General features: G+C 39.0%; 1 protein-coding gene across 2 annotated transcripts in view; it reads right to left on the bottom strand.

The window, feature by feature from the left end:
* Positions 1–20,544, bottom strand: part of LOC133561982 (G patch domain-containing protein 8) — a 151,080-nt gene extending 130,536 nt beyond the window's left edge. For both annotated transcript variants that reach the window (XM_061915742.1, XM_061915743.1), the window contains exon 1: positions 19,994–20,544. In XM_061915742.1, the coding sequence (XP_061771726.1) occupies positions 19,994–20,146 (153 nt within the window). In that variant the 5' untranslated portion in view covers positions 20,147–20,544. The remainder of the gene's footprint in view (positions 1–19,993) is intronic.
* Positions 20,545–21,472: the final 928 nt, after the last annotated feature.

Raw genomic sequence — 21,472 nt, 5'->3', positions numbered from 1 at the left:
TGGCACGTATTGCAGCCATGAAATTCTAAGTTAATTATAATTTGCCCAAAAAATTAAGTTTATGAGCTTGAACATCAAATATCTTGTCTTTGTAGTGCATTCAATTGAATATGGGTTGAAAAGGATTTGCAAACCATTGTATTCCGTTTATATTTACATCTAACACAATTTCCCAACTCATATGGAAACGGAGTTTGTACAATTTCAGAGCTGCTGGATGGCTTCTGGGCCTGATTAAAACAAATTAAATTGATGCTTGGCGATGTCATTTAATATTTTGTTTATATTCTATAAGAGCTTCTAAAATGCCCATAAAAAGTGGTACATATTTCCTGCTTCTTTGAAAACATAGCAACACGCCACAGGTAGGATGCTGGAGCATGATAACATGTGCAGTCAATGAGAGGGTCTCTGTGGCGATGCCCCGTATAGTAAACGCAAACTCCTCCTGCACCACCTTTCAACTGCACATGCAGTGTTAGATCACACGCAACACGGCCACTAATGGTAGACGTTATTTTATTGATTGCACATGCTGTTTACCGCATAGTAAATAGATCTCAGTAAATCAGGCACATAGTGTCAGGTGTGCGGACAGGGAATCATTTTTTGGTTAAGGTGATTTTTACGCCTTGCAGGACACAAGCCAGCGGTACAACTTGAACCCCCTACTCGGAATTAGTGCCTGGAAAATATAAAGGAAGTATGAATAACGGTAAAAATTACTCAAAAGATTACTAGAAAGATGGTAGGAGTGGATAATGTATTTAGAAAAACATTTATCATACTTACTGTATGTTTGACAAAAAATCATTTATAATAGCTAAGTAGCCTACATTGGAAAGGTGGAACAAAAAATATTTGATTAATTTTTGTATGTGTATTTATCATTATTATTACTACTATTTATTATTTACTATGTATTATTATCATTATACATTTGTATTTTTTCAACAAAATACAAATGTATGTTTGACAAAGAAGCATTTATAATAGCTAAGTAGCCTACATTGAAAAGGTGGAACAAAAATTATTTGGTTCATTTTTGTATGTGTATTATTATTAGTGTTATTATTTTTTCAACAAAATACAATCATATTTGTCTCTCTCTCTAAAGTTTTGCACTAATGTAAATAAGATATCAATCAATCAATCAATCAATCAATGTTTATTTATATAGCCCTAAATCACTAATGTCTCAAAGGACTGTACAAACCACTACGACTACGACATCCTCGGAAGAACCCACATAAGGGCAAGGAAAATTCACACCCAGAGGGCAAGGAGAACTCACACCCAGTATATATATATATATATATATATATATATATATATATATATATATTATTATTATTTTTTTTTTAAATCAAGTATGTGTATAATTGTTCTTAAAAAAACAATAAATAAATACTGCAATACAAATCACAGATACTCAAAACTAATAAAATAAAACAAATTATTTCGATAACTTGTCATAATCTGTGGTTTGGATCATGTTTTATGTTTTCTGTTAAAGACTCCGTTAGTTCCTGTTTGCACTTCCTTGTTTGTTTTGTCACCATGGTTACTCATTGTGTTCACCTGTCTCTGATGAGTGCTCGCCCGCTCACCTGCTATCCCAAGCACTAATCAGAGGCAGTATTTAAACCTGTCTTTGTCCGTCAGTTGGTCTGTTGACATTGCTAGTGTTTTCACACCAAAGTTCATGCTGCTCCTTCATAGCATATATCCATGCTGGTTTTCCTGTCAAGTAAGTTTTGTTTGTTGTCCATAATTTTGTCTAAGTTGTGTTTCCGCCTTATGCGCGCCTTTTGTTCGTATTTTTTTGTAGCTTCTGAGTTAAAGATTAAGTCATGTTTTTACCTGCACTCCATGTCCCGAGTCGTCCGTCTGCCTTCCCGGGAGAACGACCCCGCAGCAAGCTGCGACCCTCGCCATCTTGACAGAACCAATAGAGTTTTACATTAAAAAACCAAAGTGAAATATTTAAACTAACAACATAAATTAATAAATGAACATTTAACATAATTTTTACCTTTATTGAAGACTCTTATGGGCAAAGACGGCAATGAGCGGGAAGGAAGAAAGGACAAAAAAGATCCACCCCTATATATTTCTACAAGCTCACGCTTGAATTCAATAATGTTTCTCACCTTCTTTATCAAAGTGCTTAGCCCCTGTGTTTGGTTATTTTACAATTGTGGTAAAAAAACACAGAGACTAAGTCACCGAAAATGTAATATTCTTCCTTGGATATTGCACAGAGTGAGCCACGGCAAAATAGACTAGTTTGTCACATGCAGTGTTTGGCTGTTTGATAAATGATACGACAGGACAAAACCTCGGCAAACTTATGGCAAAAATTGTTGATAAAAAAAACAACAAATCTTATAAAAAGCAGGGTACACAGAAAAAGAGGTAGCACTCTGAAACACACTTGGTATTATTGATACCTATAATTTGGTATTGTACGGTGCCAAATGGTATTTATTCAGCTAGAGTATGCTCAAAAGTTGTGTTGAAGAACATCACATGGTTGGACAATTCGACATGTTTGAAAAGGAGTAAAAAGAAGCGGAGCTCATTTGTTCCTCCCACTCTCTCCATATATTTTAAAGATAATTAATTTCCACCACATCTTTAACATATTGCCACTTACAATATTTTGTTAGCTTACATGTTGTTGTGTAGATTATATGAAGAGTTATTCAATAATGGAAAAGGTGCTAACAAGAAAATATGAATAAAAAGACAGAAAAATAAACATATTAGATTGTTAGAAGATCAAAATACATAAATCAAATCAAATCAACTTTATTTATAAAGCACAATTAAAATTTACCACAGGGGTAGCCAAAGTGCTGCATAAAGAGCTTATGAATTAATAGAACCAATGTATAACATGATCTATTTTTTAACACAATGCTATGCTATATATATATATGAATTAATTGATTATGCATTTGAATGTGTCAAAAAAGTAATACAAAATCAAATAATTATTGATCAAACAATAAATTTTTTTATGATAAAGTGAAGTGAATTATATTTATATAGCGCTTTTCTCTAGTGACTCAAAGCGCTTTACATAGTGAAACCCAATATCTAAGTTACATTTAAACCAGTGTGGGTGGCACTGGGAGCAGGTGGGTAAAGTGTCTTGCCCAAGGACACAACGGCAGTGACTAGGATGGCGTAAGCGGGAATCGAACCTGCAACCCTCAAGTTGCTGACACGGCCGCTCTACCAACCGAGCTATGCTGCCCCGATAATAAACTTGATTGTTAACTTTGTCCAAACATATATTGAAATATAGACTAGACATATATATATATATATATATATATATATATATATATATATATATATATATATATATATATGGTGGGGCTTCACGGTGGCAGAGGGGTTAGTGCATCTGCCTCACAATAAGAAGTTCCTGCAGTCCTGGGTTCAAATCCAGGCTCGGGATCTTTCTGTGTGGAGTTTGCATGTTCTCCCCGTGAATGCGTGGGTTCCCTCCGGGTACTCCGGCTTTCTCCCACCTCCAAAGACATGCACCTGGGGATAGGTTGATTGGCAACACTAAATGGTCCCGAGTGTGTGAATGTGAGTGTGAATATTGTCTGTCTATCTGTGTTGGCCCTGCGATGAGGTGGCGACTTGTCCAGGGTGTACCCCGCCTTTCGCCCAATTGTAGCTGAGATAGGCGCCAGCGCCCTCCGTGACCCCAAAAGGGAATAAGCGGTAGGAAATGGATGGATGGATGGATATATATATGGTGTTCTTGGTATGCAACTCAGTATTCTTCTTCCTCCAAACACCACGAGTTGAGTTTATACCAAAAAGTTCTATTTTGGTTTCATCTGACCACATGACATTCTCCCAATCCTCTGCTGTATCATCCATGTATCCATTTTGGTATAAACTCAACTCGTTGTGTTTGGAGGAAGAAGAATACTGAGTTGCATCCCAAGAACACCATAACTACAGTGAAGCATGGGGGTGGAAACATCATGCTTTGGGGCTGTTTTTCTGCTAAGGGGACAGGACGATGTATGTATGTATCCGTGTTTAGTAAAGAGTGAATGGGACCATGTATCATGAGATTCCTTCCATCAGTGAGAGCTTTGAAGGGTTAACCAAATACTTATTTTCCACCATAATTTACAAATAAATTATTTAAAATTCCTACAATGTGAATTCCTGGATTTTTTTTTCACAATCGGTGGCTGACTAAATAATAATGGCATGGCATGGTGGGTAGAGCGGCCGTGTCAGGAATTTGAGGGTCGCAGGTTTGCTCCCCGCCTCTTGTCATCCAAATGTCGTTGTGTCATTTGCAAGACACATCACCCTTGCCCCCACTGCCACTCACACTGGTGAATGAATGATGTGTGGTGGTCGGAGGGGCCGTTGGCGCAAACTGGCAGCCACGCTTCCAAGTCAGTCTACCCCAGAGCAGCTATGGCTACAAATGTAGCTTACCTCCTCCATTGTGAATGTGGAGTGAATGAATGATGGGTTCTCGCTTCAGCAATATTACACAATATATATTTTTCTATCAAGTGTATGAAAATGTTTGCCTATTCACCAAATTGAGGGAGGACAGGGGATGCACTATTGTACTTCACCAAAAAGGTGTTTGATGGGGGTTTTCCAAGCCTAACTCATCCACCCACGCCTTCTTTTATGTACTGGGTTCAGAAGTATACACTTGTCATAAATACTCTATTTTGCTGAAAAAAATAAGGAATCCTTATTGATTAATTGATAAAGAGCTTTTACCTTTTCAGTGATTGCACAGCAACGCCGACAAATATCCCTCCTAAGTCCAGTCTTTTGCTCGATCCCCTCTGAACGACTTGACCGCAGGGCTGTTTATCGTTCTGACAGGCACATAAATTGGACCGTGTCCACACGGATGCGGATAAATGAGGAAGCATATTTATTTTTCTGACCTTCCTGACACCTTCTTCGTCTGCCTTCGCCCAACTTTCACAACTTTGCCCACGTAGAATCCTTTTCACCAAGAAACCAAAGCTGAAATGCAAAGTGAAGGCTCCCACTCTGCACAACTTAATAATACCAAAGTGCCACAGTACCTGACTGTGAATATGTGTTTGATGCCTCATTACTTCCTCCTCGTCATCCATCCTGTTTGTGCATCCTCCTAAATTAAGTAAAGCATCCTCCTGGCAGGAAATGATTGCACAGTGTTTTTTAATTACAAATCAGCGGCGGCACAATCCGCATTACGTGCATTAATATTCTCTTCCACATCTTTTTGCTTGAACATTGAACAGGAACAGTCTCACTGCAGCCATATCGTTAAATATTTCACTGACTAAACAAACTATATGGAGCGATTACTACATTTTGCCTGAGGTTACTGTGATTAATTAGGTTTTGTGCATTTAATAAATGTTTATTTTTAACAACAGGAAAAAGAAGGAAAATGTAATGAAATCATATTTTATGGCAAATTATAAATGGGTTGTACTTGTATAGCGCTTTTCTACCTTCAAGGTACTCAAAGCGCTTTGACACTACTTCCACATTTACCCATTCACACACACATTCACACACTGATGGAGGGAGCTGCCATACAAGGCGCCAACCAGCACCCATCAGGAGCAAGGGTGAAGTGTCTTGCTCAGGACACAACGGACATGACGAGGTTGGTACTAGGTGGGATTTAAACCAGGGACCCTCGGGTTGCGCACGGCCACTCTTCCACTGTGCCACGCCGCCCCATAAATTGGCAGTTTAATAAAGTTTGTGTTTGTGTGCAAAACCTTGTTTTTTGGCAGCAATTTTAAACCTGCTGGCGTCAAGGTATGCTTTTGTGAATACTCACGCGCAAAACAAGTAATAATTTTATTGTCTTTAGTCGACTTTGTGCTTAACTGTTGTTTTGGAACCAGAACTGAAATAGTGACCTTGAACAGAACATTGAACTTAGTTTGCAAGGTCATCTATAACATAACAGCGATGATGCCTTGCTGATGGAAGGTCATGGCCAAGAAGTTCATAGCTCTTGTGAAACACGAAAATTAAAGCAGTCAGTGATGTGGCATTAATGCTTATTAGAGGAATATCCGCCTCCGCTTGGGATGGTTTCCTGCTGGCTCCACTGTGGACGGGACTCTCTCTGCTGTGTTGGATCCACTTTGGACTGGACTCTCACAGTTGTGTTGGATCCACTATGGATTGAACTTTCACAGTATCATGTTAGACCCGCTCGACATCCATCGCTTTCGGTTACCCTAGTGGGGGGAGGTCCTCTCCAAGGTTTCTCATAGTCATCATTGTCACCGACGTCCCACTGGGTGTGAGTTTTCCTTGCCCTTACGTGGGCACTACCGAGGATGTCATTGTGGTTTGTGTTGTGGTTTGTACAAGCCCTTTCAGACACTAGTGATTTGCTATATGAAAAATCATTGATTGATCGATTGATTGATTTTCCCACGTTTGGACGGGGTGGACTGTACAGTACATGAGATCTTGTCTCGTGTGCAGTGCATTATGTTCAGGGGCATAAAATTAACGCAGCCTGTGTTTGTATTTTTGCAAATACGCACACATTGTATCTTATTTAGGTTCCGGAAGAAGAGGTACCAGTCTGGAGAGAGAGTGATGAAGGAGCTGTGTGTGCCTGGCACACATGTCAAGTTAACTTTCGGTTTTGGTTCCTGCTAATGGTGTGAGTTTGAGTGTGAGTTTATTTTGAACATGCAAAGATACAACATGATTAATCACAATTTTCAGTTTCTCTTTTCAACATGTTCGAAAAGGAGTAGGAAGAAACAGAGCCTATTTAATCCTACCCCTTTTCTTTTACATAAGAGTTGCTAAAACTTTTGTTCACTCCCCGTTCTCACTTTATTCACAATATACTCCATAAGTGATCACAATAAAAATAAATCAGTATGTTACATTTTATATGGTGAGAAGAGTAAGATTATTTTAAAAATGAATGGATGGATGAAATAAATTCAGAATGTTTATCATGGTTCTTCTACTTTGTACTTTGTAAACACTTGAAGTTTGAAGAGTTTCTCGAAACGGATCATATTAGTACTTTGTTTGATTTCTTTGCTTAATCCATTCCATAATTGAATTCCACATACAGATATACTGAAGGTTTTAAGTGTTGTACGTGCATACAAATGTTTTAAATTACATTTTTCTCTAAGATTATATTTCTCCTCTTTTTCTGAGAAGAATTGTTGTATATTCTTGGGTAGCAGGTTATAGTTTGTGTCAGGCTTGTCCCTGACGGTTTGACTATGTCTTAGTTTTTCCTCTGCGTTTCTTTTTTTCCCGTCTTTAATTCCTGTTATTACTTGATTGTCTCCCTGAGTGCTTTTTCCCCTCAGCTGTGACTGATTGACACCTGGCTACACCAGGTGTCAATCAGCCAGGTGCTATTTAGACCTGCTTTGTGCTCCACTCTGCGCTGGATTATTGTCATTATGACTTGTCGTTGTTTTATGCCGTGGAATACTTTCTGTCTCCAGTTCTCCCTGGTTCCTCATCGCTTGTGAGCTGATCCTACATTCGATTCGTGTTCCTGTTTCCTGTCTCTTGTTTTTGTGGTTTGTGTTTTGCCTTACATTTTTGGACATTAAATTATGTTTTCCTGCACCAAGCCTGCCTCCTCTTTATATTGAGGTTTGTCACCTACAACTTGTGACAGTTTGCTTTGTGTATAATTTTAGCTGTCTGCAAATTCAGTGGAATTTCAATATTTTTGATTCAATAAATAAAGGGTTTATATTTTCTCCATAGCCAACATTGTGTATTATTCTAACTGATCTTTTTTGTAACACTGTTAATGAATGAAGTGTACTTTTGAAGCTATTTCCTCTAATTTCTGCACAATAACTCATATATCGTAACACTTTGGTTGGACAAAAGCATTAGAGACGGGCAACCATTTTAGAGACTGCTACCACTTGAGATAGCTTGGTTTACTCTCTATCAGCGCTGGTGTTTCTATTTTGTGTACTTGTTCATGCTTTAAAGAGTTAATTGTTGAACATCAGTTCTGGTCACCTTTCATCATTTTAGAAAGCCTTAGAATACAATAATCTGGGAGGACTCCCCTCCCCCACCATGCTAAACCTCTAGTGAATATATCATTAATGAAATATATACAAACTATATATGAACATACATTTTGTAAATCTGTCACTTCCAAACAAGCTACATGAAAGTACAAAGTAAAATCAACACTCTTTTCAGACTCCCACTCTCCTTATCTCTATGGGTGGAGGTGGGATAGGGCACATACAGATAAGTTAGTTTGTTTATTGTGAACGTAAGGACATTGAATCATTTGATCTGTATTCCAATTTCTGACATATTCCAAAGTATGATCAAAATCAGCACACAACTTTTTGAGTTAGGTTGTAACTAATAGAGAAAGAGGCAAACAAACCCTGCTAATTACATACCTTTTCTGGCATAGGTAGAGACTTTCAATCAGCTGAGAAATATGAGTTATTAGTTATGAGTGATCTAAAAATACTTGTCTGAAAAGCGTATATTTCTAAAGACAGATCTTGATAAAAAGTGGTCATCTAATATTCAGGGTGGTCTTACATTGGTCAACACACTACTAGTATTATTACAGTAGACAATACAGCTGGGTACTAAATGATGTACTTTTTACATTGACACTAACATCGATTTGCAAGTAGTGACCGAATATGCTGATACTACCGGGTATCGGTTCATGTAAAATCAAACTGTGCCACATTTCGATACCTTTGTTGCTCGTGACGTCATGTCCGGTTACAGACAATGCTGGCTCAAACACTTGGCAGGGAATCAATCACTTAAGCAGCACTCAGAGCGGACTCAGCCAAACTGCCTCAGGCATGCCCAAAGTGGGGCCCGCGGTCCTAATTCGGCCTGTAGTTTCATTTAGTTGTAAGAGTAGTTACCAAATGTATAATACTTGACCGCTTTCAAGCTGCACAATCATTGATGTTATTTCCACGGCTACACTGTAAAAAAAAGTAATTAGATTTCACTCTAACAACCTGGCGGTAGCATTTTTCCATTTACAGTGGTGCATTGTAAAATTGGGGAATGTAGATTTCATTCTAAAAACTGGTGGCTCAATCCCCAGAATGTTTATGTAAAACCAACACTAGTACAGTTTTTCAATTTGCAGTAATTTTCTGTAAAAAAAAAAAAACAACAACAGTAAACTGTATGGTACAACTCTGGTGACTGAACTGCCAGATTTAATAATTGTAAACTGTACAGATTTTTTTGTTGCCGGCTAACTAGTTACGTTTCAATCAAAGAATCCCTGCAAATATCACTTTTTCCACGCTCTATGGAAAAAGGATAATATGGTCGCCACGCTTCGCTGACATCATACAGTGAAAACCAAAATGCTTCAAAATTTAGCATCCAGGAGATCAGATGAAATATATACGAGGAGCTGGTTACACAACAACCCCTGGACATGGCAAACATCTGCAGAAAATCAACTTTTTGAAAGTTTTAGTTAAGTGAATTGTATTTATATAGCGCTTTTCTCGAGTGACTCAAAGCGCTTTTACATAGTGAAACCCAATATCTAAGTGCTATTTAAACCAGTGTGGGTGGCACTGGGAGCAGGTGGGTAAAGTGTCTTGCCCAAGGACACAGCGGCAGTGACTAGGATGGCGGAAGCGGGGATCGAACCTGTTGCTGGCACGGCCACTCTACCAACCAAGCTATACCGCCAGTTCTAAGGTTAGAAATGTACATTAAAGATGCAGCGTTGCATGTTAACTGAATTTGGCACACGACTGTCTAACAAGCTCAACCATCTTAATTTATATATGCGGTATAAAGCTAATTTCCTCACTCGTGGTGCTGTTGCATTGTAAAAATAACTATTTGGCCCACGGATCATTGGCACATTTTCACTTGGCCCTTGGAGGCAAAATGTTTAGGCAACCCTGTTCTAAGTAATTGTAGAGGGTGGCATGGCTTTCGGGGCTGCAGCGAGGCAGGGTGTGCCAGGACCGGCCTCAAAGTCAGCGACAGGTACGTAAATAGCCCACCTGGTCCTTGTTGTCTAATAACCTGTCGCTCTGTATAAGCAGCAAACCGGGAGGACAGACGTTGTTGGAGTGGGAGCCAGAAAAAGACACACAGACAGAGACACGCCAGACTGAAAAGTCCAAGTAAATTATTGGTGGAAAGCAATCCCTACAGGGTTGCATGCCAATAAAAACTGTCTTTGGAACAATGAAACAGGCTCTCCTGGGGATGCTTGTTGGTCATGGGTACCCACTGGAAGAGAGCTTCCACAGTTATGTTATATATTTCCATGTCAACAAAGCAAACATGCCTGATCGAAAAGTAAAGTAAAGCTCTACTTTTTCAAAATGTGCTAGCTAGATGCTAATGCTAATTTGCTAATCATGGCAAATTCAAAACTTCAACATTTCATAAGGAAAACCAAAACTAAGATGCACGTTACTATCAAACAGCTGGTGTGTAATAAGTACATTACTTACAGTACAAACACTTTATAGACTGACATTCAGGTTCATGGCAAAGACTACCTCCTGGCTTTGTAATGCACCATTGTCTGTATAGCAGGTAAAGTTGCATTTTTGTCCTATTTATGTGAGAATGCTGCGTGCTACTTTTGCATTAAGGAGTGGGACTATGGAGGACTAGCTGCAATGTGCTCAAACAACCACTAGGTAGCATCTGTGAGCAGATAATACTGTATCATTGCTTTCTCTTTTGGACTTATCAGGTCTTATCAGGTCGGTAGTGAATTCTTCACGCATTCTTGACTCACGCTTAACATGAAAGATGAGGCAAAATCACAACTTTACCTACAGTACTGTACACTACTGCCATCTAACGTCTTGGAACTGCAACTGCATTGCAAAGTCTACTATAATACTTGAAAATGAGAACGAGAAGTTTAAGAACACACAATGTATAGTAACAACTAGACTAGGGTTCGACAACCCAAAATGTTGAAATAGATATATTGGACCAAAAATACAAAAAAAAAAACTGTAGTCGCAAAACATTTTAAGCCTTATATAGGTCTTACATTGAAGGCAGTTACATTTTTATTCTACGCATTTTTGCGACTTTGGAAATCATTAGTAAAATTGAGGCTTCTCACAGGATGAGATAACTTCTGGACAGTACTGGCTCAGAATGGCAAGTTGGGTAATGTTTGCTGTGGTCTGGAACAACATGGCACACAAACAACTATCAGAAATGCAGCCAATATTACATACAGCTAATGTGTCATGAGACATGCAAACATAAATTAAATACACAGAAGATACGGAAATTAAATTAGCTCAAATATACCTACAAACGAGGCATACAGATGCAATATGTGCATACAGCTCGCCTAATTAGCATGTTTGCATCGATTAGCTTGCACTGACCAAATATGCCCGATGAGCACTCCAACAAGTCAATAACATCAACAAAGCCCACCTTTGTGCATTCATGCACAGCATAAAACGTTTGGTGGACAAAAAAAGACAAAGCAGTGTCATAAAACACGTCTTTCTGTAGCAGCGTAGGAGAAAGTTGTGCATGTAGACAAACTACGATGAGTTCAAAGATCGCTGAAATTAGTAGGACAAAACGGTGCTTGCCAAATCATGTATAACATAAATAGTGGGATTTTTAACAATTGGGAAGGTTTGTTCTCCTAAATAATATTTATATATTTTTTTTCTTCATCTTTTTTCCATTTCCACACATCTCTGAAATAGGTCCAGGGAGCCACTAGGGTGGCGCTAAAGAGCTGCATGCGGCTCTAGAGCTGCTGGTTGCTGACCCCCGAACTAGACGGCACTTGTTCCATTCATCCATCCATTTTATACCGCCAGAAGCTGGCACTCAGGATGATAAAGGGATTGTTATGATTTGCTGAGAAGCTCGTTCAGAATCAAGTGACGTGTGTCAGTAGGATTAGAGGTAACTAATGCCTTGTTTTCTAAAAGAGAATCCTAATGCTCCAGGTACACTTGAACATGCGGGGGTTCTCTTTGAGTGCAGACATGACGATGAAAGTGTCGCGCAACAGGACATTCGTGAGACATGACAACGATCAACATTTGATTGGCTGTGGCGGAACATGTTTGCTTCTTCTTTGTTAGCGACGTGTGGGAACAGGAGGAAGAGAGAGAAGAGCACCAGGAGGATGAGACATGAAAAGAGCGACAGGAGAGGTGAAAGCAGGCGGATGAAAACGTGGAAGTTAATACAATGTGTCGCGCTTCAATATTTGATGCGTAACAATTGGACACATGTACGTTTGTCAAGAAATATGTTGTATAATGTGACATATTAACGGCGTGACAAGTCTCTTTCTTTTAATGCGAGTTTGGGAATAAATGGCTGTCTGCGTGAAAAAAGGAAAATTATTCAAGAGCGGAATCACATTTGTATATACACTCAAAGGCAAACTGCATATTTTCTGTTCGGAGGTTAAGTGCCGCTATAAGAGCTATGAACTAAGTAATGGGCTTCATAGCCAAGTAACTGAAATGAGGTGCTTTATGGAACCTGTTCTAACACCTAATGAGTAGCCTCTGATTCTACACTAATAGACTGCACTGATGAGATTATTATGTTGGATTACCACATATATTAAAATGTTGATTATTTCCTGCATTGAGACTTTACAATTGATAATCTCTGACTTTCTTCATACTTTAGTATAGGTGGGGTGGCATGGCTCACATGGTAGGGAGGCCATCCAGCAACTTGAGGGCTCCTGGTTTGATACCTTTCTGGCATCCTACTCACAACCGTTGTGTCCTTGGGCAAGACACTTAACCACCTTGCTGAATGAATGTTTATTGGTGGTTTGAGGGACCGTGGGCACAATTTGGCAGCCACACCAGGGCAGCTGTGGCTACAAATGTATCTTACCATCATGAATGTGTGAAGGTAGAGTAAATGAAGGAAGGGTTCTCACTTCGGGTGAAGTATTGTTTATATATGTATATATATATATATATATATATATATATATATATATTTTTTTTTTTAATCTATATATATATATATATTATATATATATATATATATATATATATATATATATATATATATATATATATATATATATATATATATCATTAGTATTACTTAGTATAAGGGTGCTCCAAAAAAATCAATTCATATCCACATTGCATTTTCTCCCCATGAATGGAATGGAGTCAAACCATGAGGTTCCCAAAGATTCCCACAGGTAATACTTAAATATAACTTATCCATCCATGGCTACATGTGTTTAGTAATTTAAGTGGATTGTAAAGATATACTGCTATACAAACTGCACACTGACTACTCCAAAGTTCATCATCAGGTGCCATTCCTATAGTATTGTCCCTTGAGAAGATACATTGCATTAAAACATGCAACATGCTTGTGAAAAAGTCCCTCTTTGGATTCAAATATTGTGGCAGCACCGTATCTGGAAATTTTATTTTGCCTTTTAAAGCATAAAACATTTTTATGTCCTAAAATAGGCATGTCCAAACATAACATTGTCTAAATAAACTAACAATATCAATATTACAGTAGTATTGGCCACTAGAGAAGACCAAACTAATCAGACCCCAAAGTTCAGTATCATGGCTACTGATTGGCTCAGCCTCAGGCAGATCAAAAGAGTGTAAAGGTGACTTAAGAGTATTTTCCATGTCCTATAGGGCTCTCATGGTGTTGATAAACATGTTTAAAAGATTGTCAACAGTTTTTATGCTCCAGCTATGAAAATGTTTGATTTCTAATTAATGATCTCTACTTTGCGGAAATTCATTTATTGTCATACTTGCCAACCCTCCCGGATTTTCTGGGAGACTCCGAAATTCAGCGCCACTCCCGAAAACCCCTGGGACAAATTTTCTCCCGAAATTCTCCCGAAATTCAGGCGGAGCTGGAGGCCACGCCCCCTCCAGCTCCATGCGGACCTGAGTGACGTGTCGACACCCTGTTTTCACGTCCGCTTTCCCACAATATGAACAGCGAGCCTGCCCAATGACGTTGTAACTGTCGAATGATCGTGGGCGAGTTCTTGGTTTCTTATGTGGGTTTATTGTTAGGCAGTTTCATTAACGTCCTCCAAGCCCGGTAACAACACACAAAAACAGCAGTCACGTTTTCGTCTACCGTAAAGCAGTTTGTCTGCCGTAAACAACAATGTTGGGACACTCTTAAACAGGACAATATGTCATCTACTGTACAATAGAATGTAGAATAGAATGTACTTTATTGATCCCTGGGGGAAATTCAGCACCACAGTTCGCTCACAATAAACAATGATAATAATAAATGATATAATATATATAATATTATATATATATATATATTTTTTTTTTTTATATACATATATATATATATATATATATATATATATATATATATATATATATATATATACATATATATATAATATATGAATAATATAAATATATTATACATACTGTATATTCTACATTTAAGTGCAGTCAAAGAACATATGCAATATACAGTCTGATGGCTGTCGGTATGAAGGACCTCCTGTGTCATTCCGTGTTACATTTTGGGAGTCCGAGCCTTCCACTGAAAATGCTCATTATCTTCGCAAGGTCCGAGTGTAGTGGGTGGGAGATGTTGTCCATAAAGGTTAGGAGTTTTGTTTGACTTCTTCTCTCTGACACCACCGCCAGAGAGTCTAGCTGTGCATGCATATGGTTAAAAAATAATGACAAAGAATAGAACAAGGATGGAAAATTCGACCCTTAACTCAACAATGAATAGATGAGTGTTTTGTGTGTGTATATATGTAAATAAATGAACACTAAATTCAAGTATTTATTTCATATATATATATATATATATATATATAAATATATATATATGATAAAATAAATATATATATATAGCTAGAATTCACTAAAAGTCAAATATTTATTATATATATATATATATATATATATATATATATATAAATATATATATATATATATATATATTTAAAATATATACTGTAAATGAAATACTTGACAATCAACCACGCCCCCAACCATGCCCCCCGCCCCACCCCCGACCACGCCCCTACCTCCCGAAATCGGAGGTCTCAAGGTGGCACAGTGGGAGAGTGGCCGTGCGCAACCCGAGGGTCCCTGGTTCAATCCCCACCTAGTACCAACCTCGTCACGTCTGTTGTGTCCTGAGCAAGACACTTCACCCTTGCTCCTGATGGGTGCTGGTTAGCGCCTTGCATGGCAGCTCCCTCCGTCTGTGTGTGAATGTGTGTGTGAATGGGTAAATGTGGAAGTAGTGTCAAAGCGCTTGGAGTACCTTGAAATTGAAAAGCGCTATACAAGTACAACCTATTTAATTATTTATAAAGTTGGCAAATATGTTTATTGTGGTCATATCTGGAACCAATTAAGAGCGATGAACAAGGGACTACTGAACTCATTTTTTATGCCTGAAAAACACCGATTAAGTCCAGCAATGTTTACAAAATACCTCTAGTTGGCAACTCTCATCGGCAAACACCTTTTTATAAATAAATGATAAATGGGTTGTACTTGTATAGCGCTTTTCTACCTTCAAGGTACTCAAAGCGCTTTGACACTGCTTCCACATTTACCCATTCACACACACATTCACACACTGATGGAGGGAGCTGCCATGCAAGGCGCTAACCAGCACCCATCAGGAGCAAGGGTGAAGTGTCTTGCTCAGGACACAACGGACGTGACGAGGTTGGTACTAGGTGGGATTTGAACCAGGGACCCTCGGGTTGCGCACGGCCACTCTCCCACTGCGCCACGCCACGCCGTTCCTAGGTTGTTTTCAAAAAGTTTACTTTATTTTAGTTTTATTCAACAGCAACATTATTTGAATGCTAGATTTTAGAGTTGTTAAAGTCAATACAGATGGGTACAACATCATGTACTTTTTATATTGATGCTGATATCGGTTAGAGATGTTAAGGTCAATTTTGGAAATCAACCAACATTTTTGGAAGAAATAGGCCCCTGCAATTAAAAGTGCAGTCATGCATGATTGTGTCCTACATGTGACTTTGTTTAAAAGGATTGGAGCGCAGGGATGTCAGAGTGGAAAAATAAGATGGCAACATAGAAAATGAAATGTAACTTTTGCAATGCAAGACAGTGGTACACATGTCCATGCTACTCAGTATATGATTGCTAAAACGATTGCTAAAACAACCACTCAACATCAGCTTTATTAGTCTTAACGTGAAAATATTCCCCTCCCAGTCACTCTTCCTCAAAATGAAGTTTAAATGTACAGTACAGACCAAAAGTTTGGACACACCTTCTCATTTCAATGCGTTTTCTTTATTTTCATGACTATTTACATTGTAGACTGTCACTGAAAGCATCACAACTATGACACCTGTGAAATGAAAACCCGTTCAGGTCACTACCTATTGTAGCTCATCGAGAGAATGCCAAGAGTGTGCGAAAAAGTAATCAGAGCGAAAGGTGGCTATTTTGAAAAAACTAGAATACAAAACATGTTTCAGTTATTTCACCTTTTTTGTTACGTACATAACTCCACATGTGTTCATTCATAGTTTTGATGCCGTCAGTGACAATCCATCCATCCATTTTCTACCGCTTGTCCCTTTTGGGGTGGCGGGGGGTGCTGGAGCCTATCTCAGCTGCATTCAGGCTGAAGGCGGCGTACACCCTGGACAAATCTCTTCATCGCAGGGCCAACACAGATAGACAGACAACATTCACACTCACATTCACACACGAGGGCCATTTTTTTTGTGTGTGTGTTGCCAATTAACCTATCTTCAGGTGCATGTCTTTGGAGGCGGGAGGAAGTTTGGAGAACCCGAAGGGAACCCACGCAGTCACGGGGAGAACATGCACCACGGAAAGATCCCGAGCCTGGGATTGAACTACGGGACTACACAGGACCTTAGTATTGTGAGGCACATGTGCTAACCCTTTTTACCCCCTGCTGCCTGCCTTCAGTGACAATCTACAACGTAAATAGTAGGGGTGTGGGAAAAAATCGATTCGAATACGAATCGAATCGTTTATGTTGTGCGTTTCAGAATCGATTCTAATTTAATATATATATATATATTTTTTTTTTAATTATTTTTTTTTTTTAATCAATCCAACAAACCACTACACAGCAATACCATAACAATGCAATCCAATTCCAAAACCAAACCTGACCCAGCAACACTCAGAACTAAAATAAACAGAGCACTTGAGAGGAGACACAAACACGACACAGAACAAACCAAAAGTATTGAAACAAAAATGTATATCATCAACAACAGTATCAATATTAGTTATAATTTCAGCATAGCAGTGATTAAAAATCCCTCATTGACATTATCATTAGACATTTATAAAAAAAAAAAAAGTGTCACAGTGGCTTACACTTGCATCGCATCTCACAAGCTTGACAACACACTGTGTCCAATGTTTTCACAAATATAAAATAAGTAATACTTTTGGTTCGTTTAATAGTTAAAACAAATTTACATTATTGCAATCAGTTGATAAAACATTGTCCTTTACAATTATAAAAGCTTTTTACAAAAATCTACTACTCTGCTAGCATGTCAGCAGCCTGGGGTAGATCCTGCTGAAATCTTATGTATTGAATGAATACAGAATCCTTTTAAATCGGGAAAAAAATCGTTTTTGAATAGAGAATCGAATCGAATTTAAAAAATCGATACATTATCGAATCGTGACCCCAAGAATCGATATTGAATCGAATTGTGGGACACCCAAAGATTCACAGCCCTAGTAAATAGTCATGAAAATAAAGAAAACACATTGAATGAGAAGGTTTGTCCAAACATTTGGCTTGTGCTGTACAATTCCACCCTTTTATGACACCTGAGAATGTGAAAAAGTTACCAAAAATCCTGCTTTTAGGTTGTTTGTCAGTAACAGTTTGACCCTGTAACCAATTGTGTTCTATGGGGAGTTTCCACTATAACAGGGGTAAGGAACCTATGTCTCTAGAGCCAGATGTGGCTCTTTTGATGACTGCATCTGGCTCTCAGATACATAATAGCTGACATTGCTTAACACCAGACCTGGGCAAATTAGGCCCGGGGGCCACATGCGTTATGCTTTTTAATCAGGCCCACCGGACATTCCCAAATAATATTTTTAGATCTTCAAGATGGAAATTGTAGCTGCCATCATGATGTGCAGTGATGTTTTCTAATGACCTTGAATATTGAACTATACAAAGTAAGACCATGGTTGAAATCTGCTCTTTTGCATGATATACTAGTTACTATGGTAATATAATTAGTTACTATGCTAATCTAATTTGTTACTATGGTAATCTAAGTCACGGCAGCTCTGACGAGGCACCAAGCAGTGTGGGTAGTGAGCGTTTCCACAGAGTGTTTCCAAAGCAGTCAACCTGAAATGCGGGTGTCAGAGACAGATGCGGAAATACATTTTTACAACAAAGTTCTAAAGCTTAGTGATATATATCAGATATATCAGATTGTAAGTCAGTTTTTTTCCTCCTCACTTTAATTTTTTGATGTGTTTGTTGCACTTTTGTTGCGTTTTGCTTGATTGTAAAACATGTCGATCGAAAGGTGGTGTTAATATTCAGTGTTTTATCATTCATAGTTAATATTGTAAATCCCACATTCTTTATTTTCATGTACATTCTGAGTGTCTCGTTCAATGAAAAAAAAAGTAAAATTCCATTCTGTTTTTTAAGAGAGTCTCTCATAACTTTTTTAGCATTCAATCAGACATTATTGTGAATTTTTGTATTAGTGTTCCTAAAAATCAGACATACTGGCCCCCAGACACATTTTTTTCTCAAAATTTGGCCCCCGAGTTAAAATAATTGCCCAGGCCTGCCTAACATGATGTAATAAACAATTCCACTGGTAATCAGTGTTAAAAATAACGTACAACATATAAAACAGTCTCATGCATTTTAATATATCCATCCGTTTTTTACCGCACCTGTTCAAGAAGTCGCATCAACAGTAAGAAGTATTTTATTTATTATTGGTTAGCTTCAGAATAAAAATGTTATGAAAAAAAAATAAGACTTATTATACTCTAAAATGTTGGTCTTTCTTTAAAAATTCATGCATTTAGTTGTATTCAGTGTTAAAAGATATTATATGGCTCTTACGGTAATACACTTTAAAATATTTGGCTTTCATGGCTCTCTCAGCCAAAAAGGTTCCCGACCCCTGCACTATAATAATCCATTGTTCGTTGTACACTTGCTAATGCAATGCTTAGACAGTATGATGCAATAGCAATATGTCGGACTGTAGTGACTCGTCAGAGGTTTTGTTTGCATGGTGTTGCCGAACACAACTTTTCTGCAGCATCTCTGCGAGGCATCTGTTGGCCTGATGCCCCAGCACTTAGTGAGTGCGGGTCAAACTTGACAGACTGGTAATGACTCTATAGCACACACACACACACACACACACACACACACACACACACACACACACACACACACACACACACACACACACACACACACACACACACACACACACACATTTGACATTTAATGCCATTGTGGTGGCTCAAGGAATAAAGTGTCTCTATAGGAAAAGGTCATGGAGTTGCACACATACAACACGCACCTCAGATATAATTAGTGCTATTTACAACAGGGGCAACTCTGCCCTTTTTCCGAAAGCACTAATGCACTTCCATTTGTTTAATTCCCATAGCCTAGGGAGGAAGAATTAGCATGGCGGGACAACGACTTTATGCTTGAATACCCAATTGTGGCATTTACTTCCATATCCCCCGCACAATAACAATAATAGAAACAGTAATGCTGAGTAATTTGTCAATAAATGGAGTTGCCTGCGGGTGCATGTGAGAGTAGCAATTACATTCAAAGGGTGCGTTATATGACAAGTGGTGTGTGTGTGCGTGTGTGTGTGTGTGTGTGTGGGACATACCGGTGAATCACACGCTGCTGTGGTGCACAGTGGCCCCCTGAAGACCCCCTTGACGCGCCGGAAGTGCCCATTGCTGAGGTGCGTGGAGCTGATGACCAGGTAGTAACAAGCACTGCACGCCATCCCAGGGAACCCACGGGGCTCGGGGCACATGCACGGCCGCTTCTTTTACGGAGTGCGTCAAAACAAAAATGACAAAAATAAATAAAAAAGTGGGCGCAGGTGAGAAAAAAGCTCAAATTACACACAGTCTGGATGCGTGTAAGTGCCCCACGTCCGCCCTCCATGCAGTTTGCCTCCTCATTCCTCCTTCCTCGCCACTTGCAGACACTTTTGGCAGCCGCGGGAAGATGCGAGAGGAGGCGTGACACACTTCCACGCTGCTCTCCTCCTTCCTTGCTGATGCCTATTGATTGGCAGCGGACTTCGAATGTCTCCGTGCTGCGTGTTCAATATCGCGGCGTGTGCTGATGTGGAGGAGACGTAAATCCGTCCACGGGAGTTATAGTCGTGGCTGCAGCCGATCCGGTTCAGGCTGATGTGGCGCACATTCTTTCCCGTGGAAGAAATACACTCACTCTCTCTCAATAGCTCTACCTCAGCCCCTACTTCTCCCCCTCTCTCTCTCTCTCTCTCTCTCTCTCTCTCTCTCTCTCTCTCTTTTTGCCCTGACTCATCTTGTTCAATATATGAGTGCTTTTAGTCCGTGCATTGGTAGTTTGAGGGTGTTTGGAGGCTTGCATTTTCTGGTAAAATATTATTGATTATTCTTACTATTTTTTAAAGTGGGGCTGGAGCAGTTTGCTGCACACGCACGAAAGGAGCTGTCCACTACGACGGTGCTGAAAGCAGCATCCATTAGGCCAGGGGTAGGGAACCTATGGCTCTAGAGCCAGATGTGGCTCTTTTGATGACTGCACCTGGCTCTCAGATAAATCTTAGCTGACATTGCTTAACATGATAAGTAATGAATAATTCCGCTGGTAATCACAATGTTAAAAATAACGTTAAAAAAATAAATCATTCTCATGCATTTTAATCCATTCATCCGTTTTGTACCACACCTGTTCAAGAAATAACAATGTTATTAAAAAGAATTAGGGACTTATTATACTCTAAAATGTTGGTCTTACTTAAAAAAAATGCACGCATTTAGTTGTATTCAGTGTTAAAAATATGATATGGCTCTCACGGAAATACATTTTAAAGTATTTGGCTTTCATGGCTCTCCCAGCCAAAAATGTTCCCGACCCCTGCATTAGGCCATGGGTGTCAAACTCTGGCCCGCAGGCCAAATTTGGCCCGCTGAGTAATTTCATTTGGCCCTTGAGGCAATATGAAATTAATATTAGAGCTGGCCCGCCGGTATTATTCAGCGGCGGTGCCGCTGTAACACCGCATTCACCACGAACATACTTGTCAACCCTCCCAATTTCCCTTGAGACCCATCTATTATGATGATGTGCCTTATAGTCATTG

Source organism: Nerophis ophidion, linkage group LG11, assembly GCF_033978795.1.
Source record: "Nerophis ophidion isolate RoL-2023_Sa linkage group LG11, RoL_Noph_v1.0, whole genome shotgun sequence".
NCBI lineage: Eukaryota > Metazoa > Chordata > Actinopteri > Syngnathiformes > Syngnathidae > Nerophis > Nerophis ophidion.
The sequence above is the reverse complement of the archived record's forward strand: the minus strand, read 5'-3'. Positions and strand labels throughout refer to the sequence as shown.